Source organism: Chamaea fasciata, unplaced genomic scaffold (genome assembly GCF_029207755.1).
Source record: "Chamaea fasciata isolate MVZ Bird 193981 ecotype frontalis unplaced genomic scaffold, bChaFas1.0.hap1 SCAF_44, whole genome shotgun sequence".
Classification (NCBI taxonomy): Eukaryota; Metazoa; Chordata; class Aves; order Passeriformes; family Sylviidae; genus Chamaea; species Chamaea fasciata.
Genome location: NW_027094129.1, coordinates 190,271 through 198,069, shown reverse-complemented (window position 1 = coordinate 198,069; position 7,799 = coordinate 190,271). Strand labels below are relative to the sequence as shown.

General features: G+C 55.9%; 1 protein-coding gene across 1 annotated transcript; it reads left to right on the top strand.

Moving 5' to 3' along the window:
• The first annotated feature begins 743 nt into the window (after nt 1-743).
• LOC136303950 (zinc finger protein 418-like) lies at nt 744-7,055 on the top strand. Its single transcript, XM_066207635.1, has 2 exons — nt 744-944; nt 5,178-7,055. Exons 1-2 carry the CDS (start codon nt 779-781, stop codon nt 6,764-6,766), a joined length of 1,755 nt encoding a protein of 584 aa, XP_066063732.1. The 5' UTR covers nt 744-778; the 3' UTR covers nt 6,767-7,055.
• The last annotated feature ends 744 nt before the right edge of the window (nt 7,056-7,799 follow it).

Here is a 7,799-nt window from a genome sequence, read left to right as displayed (position 1 = left end):
ATGACCCACTACACTTGAGGACAGGTAAAGGCTTATGGGATGAATGGCAGGTAGATTACATGGGTCCCTTTAAGCAATCAGGAGGTAAACATTTTGTGTTAGTGGGGGTTGAGTTTACATCTGGATTAGTTCAAGCCGAGGCATTTAAAAGGGCTACAGGGGAAAACACTGTTAAAGCATTGCAGATATGGTTCGGGACTTTCCCAAAACCACAGGAAATTCAATCTGATAATGGGTCACACTTTACTGCTAAAGTAGTACAGGAATGGGCAAAAGGTGAAGGGATAAAATGGTCTTTTCACACTCCCTATTACCCTCAAGCTAACGGAATTGTAGAAAGGACTAACGGTCTTTTAAAACGACTTCTGAAACCACAAGAGGGAGGCTGGGATGGCCGGTTGCATAAAGCTGTGCAAAGTGAAAATGAAAGATGGGGGGTAAATGGGTGCCCCAAAATTACTGCTTTTTGCCCAAATCCTCTGAGCTTAATCTCCTCACAAAGAGGACCAAATGATCCCGAAAATCCAGTTCATGACCCGGGACACCCTGTTTTGGTAGACCTCCCTACGGTGGGAGAAGTACCACTTGTGTTGAAAACTTCTCTGAATAAAGTTGCGTGGATAGCATCTGATGCCTTAGGAAAAGAACATCGGATAAATACCCGCTGGATAATTCCATCGTTTTAATGTTCTGCCCTTAGGTGGCAGATTTTTCTGTGTTTTGCTATTGCAGGAGAACTCCGAGGGGACACTTCAAGTGACATGAAAACAAAATAACCATGTTAACATTATTAATACTTCTCTGTATCCTGCCACACTCCCATGGCCAGGAGCCAGCTGAGTGGCCGTGGTCTGAAGCCACTGTTAGATATCCCAGTACTCAAGAATCACATCCCAGAAGTCGTCACCTGAACCTGGCAACCTCAGGGTATCATGGTGGTCCACGTGAGTGGGGATGGGATAAGAATGAACGGGTTACAACTCTAAATGGAACAGTTGGTTTGGGGATATTTTTGTGGGCGGATGTTGGGATCGGGATTGTGTGGGGCTGGGTGGGTGGGATGTGGTTTGATAGTAAATCAAACTTGGAGAGTTCTTGATCACATGGACTGGGATCACATGGACTGGGATTTCACAGGCTGGACCATCTGGATCAGAACCATAGAGACTGGGATCATCTGGACCGGGGTGGCCGCCTCGGAACGATGCGAACCGAGGCGGTCCCGCCCGGCCCAGGGCAACCTCCCCGTCCCTCCCAGTCCCGCCCGGGGGCGCGGCCAAAACTCCCCAGAACGAACGCGGCGGTCCCGGAGCGATCCTGGAGCCGATCCCGGAGCGATTCCGGGTCCGATCCCGGTCCCTGTTTCGGCCTCGGTCTCAGTCTCGGTCCCGGAGCGCTCCCGGTGCTGATTCCGGTCGCGGTGCCGATCTCGACCCCGGAGCGGTGCCAGTCTCGGTGCCAGTGCCGGTTCCACTTTCAGTCCTGGTCTCAGTCTCGGTGTCGGAGCGGTGCCGGTGCCGTTTTTGGTCCCGGAGTGCTCCCAGTGCCAATCCCAGTCTTGGTCCCGGAGCGGTGCCAGTCTCGGTGCTGGTTCCGGTGCCGGTCTCGGTCTCGATCCCGGAGCGCTCCCCGTCTGGGTTCTGGCCGCAGTCCTGGAGCAGTCCTGGTGCCGGTGCCGGTTCCGAAGCGCTCCCGGCGCCGGTCCCAGTGTCGGTGTCGGTCTCAGTCTCGGTTCCGGTACCAGTTCTGGTGCCGGTTTCGGTGTCGGTCCCACAGTGCCGGTCCTGGAGCGGTGCCGGTCTCGGTTCCGGATTCGGTCTCGGTCTTGGTGCTGGTGCCGTTTCTGGTGCTGGTCTCGGTCTCGGTGCCGGAGATTTTAGGGTCTTTTGGGTGATTTTAAGCCAAACCGGGCCCTTTTAGGACCGCGCGTTCCCTTGACCCCGCCCATTCCCCCTCAGAATTCCCGCCGTTTCCTGGACCCCGCCCCTTTCCCCTCCCAGTTCCCGCCCTGTCTCTGACCCCGCCTCGTTCCATTCGTTCCCCGCTCTTCATTGGCCACGCCCCTTTTCCCCTTGGGCCCCGCCCATCTGCTGGCGCGTTCCGTCCAGCGCATGCGCAGACGACCCAGAGGTGGCTCTCCCGGGCGCCGCCATCGTTATTCCCGGTCCCCCGAGCCGGCTCCGGCGTGTCCGAGACCTGCGGTGGGGGAATGGGGGTCTATAAGGGATCCATAGGGGATCTATAGGGGTCTGAGAGGACCTGGAAGTCTCCTTAGAGGATTTGGTGGGGGATCTGCAGGAGATTTGGGGCGGTCTGTAGGGGCTTTGGGGCGGTCTGGGGATCCCTAAAGGGGGCTGGGCGGGTCTCGGGGCTCTATCGGGGTCTGGGGCTCTGTAGAGGGTCCAGCGGGGTCCGTAAAGGGGCTCCGGGCGTCCCTAAATGGGGTCTGGGTGTCTGTGGGGGATTTGGGGGGTCTCTGTGGCGTTTTGGTGGGTTGGGGGGTCTGTAGGGGATCTCTAGGGGTCAGCGGGAGCCTGTAGCGGGTCCGGAGAGGTCTGGGGGTGTCTGTGGGTCCCTGTGGGGGATTTGGGGGGTCTGGGGGGGTCTGGAGGTCCCCAGGGGGGTCTGAGGGGATATGTAGGGGCTCGATAGAGGGTCCGGGGGCGCCTGGGGGCCCCTATAGGGGATCTGGGGTTCTCTGCATGGGATGTAAGGGGGTCTGGGGGAGTCTTGGCATCTCCATAGTGGAGTTTTGGGGCCCATAAAGGAAATTTTTTGAATTTTTGGCTCTGTACAGCTAATTCTTGGAAATTTGGGGTCCAAACTGGGCAATTTTGGGTGCTCTATTGGGATTTTTTTTTTTGAATTTTGGGGCCTCTGTTAGGAATTTTGGGGAATTTTGGGTCTAAACGTAGGAACTTGTGGAATTTCCTGTCCAAGCGTGGGAATTTTGGGTAATTTTGGGTCCTAACTTGGGAATTTGGGGAATTCTTTTTCCTAGATATCCTCTTCAAGTTCTCGGTGAGTGGCAGCACGGCACGGGCAAGTCCTGCCTGCTGCACAACTTCATTGAGAGCAAGTGTAGGAATTTCTGTGAATTTTCAAGGATTTTGGCAGTTCTAGGGGGTCGTGGGATTTTTGGGAATTTTGGAGGGATTTTTTTTCATTTTGGGGGACGTCTTGTGTATTTTGAGGGGATTTTTGAGGTATTTTTAGGACTTTTGGGGTGGTGTTTTTGCATTTTTAGAGTGTTTTCTGTTGCTGTTTGCGGGCTTTGGGGAATATGTTGGGAATTTTGAGAAATCTGAGGAGTTGGGGGATTTTTAGATAATTTTGGAGAATTTTTGGGGAGTTTGGGGGGTTTTTAAAATATTTCTGGACATTTTTAGGATTTGGATTTTTTGGTTTTTTTCTTTTATCTTCTGGGTGATTTTTGTTGGTGTTTAGGGAAATTTTTGGACTTTTTTGGGGATTTGGGAAATTCTGGGTAGTCTGGGAAATTTTGGGAATATTACTGGAATTTTTGCAGGCATTTTCTGGGTTTTTTTCATTTTTGAGCTATTTTGAGGCTTTTTTCAGTTTGTTTTTTTCTATAGTTTTCCTTTTGTATGCAGTTTTGGGGGGATTTATTTTTTTTATTTTTTGGGAATTCTGTGTCTCCGGGCGCTCCCCCATCCTGCGGCATTTTGGGCAATTTTCTGTCACTCTTGGGTCATTTTTGGTCACGCTTTGGGTCATTTTCAGCCATATTTTGTAATTTCGGTGGCATTTCTAGTCAGTTTGGGGTCATTTGGGGGCCATTTTGTGGCCATGTTCTGTCACTTTTCGGGCATTTTTGGTCTCTTCAGGGGCGTTTTTGGTGCCGTTGGAGCCATTTTTTGCCGGTCTCAGTCCCGGTCTCCGGGCGGTGCCGGTCCCGGTGCCGGTCCCGGTGCCGCTCTTGGTCCCGGAGCGCTCCCGGCGCCAATCTCGTTCTCAGTCCCCGTCCCTGGGCGGTGCCAGTCTCGGGGCTGGTTCCGCTGCCGCTCTCGGTCCCGCTCTCGGTCCCAGTCCCGGAGATTTTAGGCGGGTTTGGGTAATTTTAGGCCAAACTGGGCAGGTTTAGGGTGGATTTTCGGCCCCTTTGGATGATTTTAGGCCAAATCTGGTGGGTTTTAGGGTGGGCTTTAGGTACATTTCATTGATTTTAAGCCAAACCAGGTCTTTTCAGGGTTGATTTTACGCCCTTTTTAGGAGTTTTAAGGGGATTTTTTGCCATTTTGTGTGGATTTAAACCAGTCTGGGCAATTTTAGACGACATTGGTTGGTTTTAGACCCCTTTAGATGATTTTATCCCCAACGGGCTGATTTTAGACCGAACCCTGTGGCTATAGGGTGGCTTTTAGTGCCCTTTGGGTGATTTTAGGCCACTTTGTGGGGATTGCAGGCCTCTTAGGGTGATTTGAGGCCAAACCTGATCCGTGTGAGGGTGGATTTTAGGCCCTTTTGGAGAAATTTAGGCGCATTTTGGTGATTTTAAGCGAACCCGAGCGGTTTTAGGACGGCGCGTCGCCTTCGCCCCGACTCTTTCCCCTCACGATTCCCGCCCTGTCCCTGACCCCGCCCCTTTCCCCGCCCAGTTCCCGCCCTTTCCTTGGCCCCGCCCTCCCAGGCCGGGCCCGGGCCCGGGGGAGGAGGAGGAGGGAGGGAGGAAGAGGCGCAGCGGCGGCAGGAGCGGGAGGAGAAGACGAGCGGAGGGAGCGGCGGCTCCAGCGCTCCCTGAACTGGCGGCACCGCCGGGATCATCGCCCCCATCCCGCAGGGGGCCGGGGAGGGGGACCTCGCCCCAAATATCCCGGGGGTCCCTGGGTTTGGGGTTTTTGGGGTGTCCCGGTGTCGGCAGAGCCCCTGGAATTGCCGGGACCCCGCTGGGGCTGGAGGGGCGGGATGGGCGGGAAAGCGGTTCGGGGTCCCGGTGCCGGCAGTGTCTGCTCCCAGTATGAGCCTAGTCAGTCCCAGTATGAGCCCGGTCACTCCCAGTATCCGTAGGTGGGGAGACAGAAGAGGGGGGAGCTTTAAGGGTTCCTGGGACTCGCCGCAGCCCGGGGAGGGCAGGCACCGAGCAGACGGCGGATCTCCTTCCCCTTCCCTGTGACACGGAGGCAAATCCCATCCTGCCCTTGTCCTTCCTCCCCCAGACAAGGAGCCGAGCATGGAGAGCAGGGAGAACAAATCCCCGCGGCAGAAGCTCGTGGCAGAGGCCGTTTTGAGCGGCTCCACGGGGCAGGAATGCAACGGAGAGGAAAAGGGCCGGAGGTCCCTGAGGAGGAGGGGCTGCAAACGCAGCTGGCGAGGATGTGAGGAGGAAAGAGCCAGGCCGGGCTGGGAAGGCGGCCGGAGATGGAGCCAGAGCTCAGAGCTGGTGGTCCATGAGCAGCTTCGTGATGGGGAGAAGCCCCACAAGTGCTCCGAGTGTGGGAAGAGCTTCAGCCAGGCCAACAGCCTGATCTGCCACCAAAGCATTCACACAGGTGAACGGCCCTACAAGCGTGGGGAATGTGGGAAGAGCTTCAGCCAGAGAATCAACCTGATCCAGCACCAGAACATCCACACTGGGGAAAGGCCGTACAAGTGTGGGGAGTGTGGGAAGGGCTTCAGGGGCAGAGCCAACCTGAACTTCCACCAAAGGATCCACACTGGGGAGAAGCCCTACGAGTGTGGGGAATGTGGGATGAGCTTCAGCCAGAGGTCCAGCCTACTCCGCCACCAGATGTTCCACACAGGGGAACGACCCTACCAGTGTGGGGAATGTGGGAAGAGCTTCACAGAGAGAGCCACCCTGATTGAGCATCAGAACATCCACACTGGGGAAAGGCCGTACACGTGTGGGGAATGTGGGAAGGGCTTCAGGCAGAGAGCCAACCTGAGGCTACACCAAAAGATCCACACTGGGGAGAGGCCCTATGAGTGTAGGGAATGTGGGAAGAGTTTCATCCAGAGTTCAAGTCTGATCAGCCACCAAAGCATCCACACCGGAGAGAGACCCTATGAGTGTGGGGAATGTGGGAAGAGCTTCAGTCTGAGGTCCAGGCTGATCTTTCACCATAGAATCCACACTGGGAAAAGGCCCTGCAAGTGTGGGGAATGTGGGATGAGCTTCAGGCGGAGCTCCCACCTGATCCTCCACCAAAGGACCCACACCGGGGAACGGCCCTACGAGTGTGGGGAATGTGGGAAGAGCTTCAGCCAGAAAATCAACCTGATCCAGCACCAGAACATCCACACTGGGGAAAGGCCGTACAAGTGTGGGGAATGTGGGAAGGGCTTCAGCCACAGAGCCAGCCTGAGCTTGCACCTAAAAATCCACACTGGGGAGAGGCCCTACAAGTGTTGCCAGTGTGGAAAGGGGTTTCGGGTCAGCAGCAAGCTCCTTGAACACCAGCAGACACACACAGAGGAGAGGCCCTTCCGCTGCCCTGACTGTGGGAAGGGCTTCAGGCACAACCCCAACCTCATCATCCACCGGCGCATCCACACTGGGGAGAGGCCCCAAGAGTGTCCCCAGTGTGGGAAGAGCTTCTCACAAAGCTCAGCCTTGACCCAATACCAACCAAGGCACCATCAGGAAAGCCCTGCCAGTGCCCCCGGTGCAGAAAGAGCTTCGAGCTCTGCTCCAGCTCCAGCCCCCACTGGAGGAGCCACATTGGGCAGAGCCCCGGTGACCCACATTCCCTGTGTTTCGTGTTGGGAAGTCACCTTGCCGATTATCCTTTTGATTAGACCTTAATTATTTTCTCTTCTCCCTCTCTTTGTACTGCAAAAGCCAAGAGAGATTGTAGCCCTGCTTTCGTGCCTGAGATCTTTTGGTTTTGTGAAATTCTTTTCTCGGGGAATTTTCTGTAACCAAGAGGAGTGTTTTTCTAAAAACTGTAGCATTGTTTTTCATTCCTTTTCCTAGGAGAGACTTCTTCTTGATGTCCCTCTGGTCTGACTAGTGTGATTGATGAGGTTTGTCTTTTTGTCACCAATCAGATTGGTCTGTGTAAAATACTAAGGGAGACACATTCGAAAAACTAAAGGAGTCATTTTCAGCCTTGGGAAGCTCCGAGTCTCCCAGCTCGGTCCCGCCCAGTCCCGCCCGGAGGCGCGGCCGAAACTCCCCGGAGCGATCGCGGCGATTCCGGGTCCGATCCCCGTCCCGGTTTCGGGCTCGGTCTCAGTCTCGGTCTCGGATCAGCGCCAGTGTCGGTGCTGGTTCCGGTGCCGGTCTCGGTCTGTCCCGGAGCGCTGCCGGTCTCGGTTCTGGCCGCGGTCCTGGAGCCTTCCCGGGGCCGGTTCCGAAGCGCTCCCGGTGCCGGTCGCAGTGTCGGTCGTGGTCTCAGTCTTGGTCCCGGTACCAGTTCTGGTGCCGGTTTTGGTCTCGGTCTCGATGTCGGTCCCAGTGCCGGTGCCTGTGCGGGGCCGGTCTCAGTTGCGGTGACGGTCTCAGCCTTGGTGTTGCTGCAGGTTCCGGTGCTGATCTTGTCTCGGTCTTGGTCCCGTTCCCGGAGATTTTTGGCCCATTTGGATGATTTGAAGCTAAACCTGGTGGATTTACGGTGGATTTTCGGCACAATTGGCGATTTTAGGCGAAACCGGGCGGTTTTAGGACCGCGCGTTCCCTTGACCCCGCCCCTTTCCCGTCCCAGTTCCCGCCCTTTCCTTGGCCCCGCCCTCCCAGGCCGGGCCCGGGCCCGGGGGAGGAGGAGGAGGGAGGGAGGAAGAGGCGCAGCGGCGGCAGGAGCGGGAGGAGAAGACGAGCGGAGGGAGCGGCGGCTCCA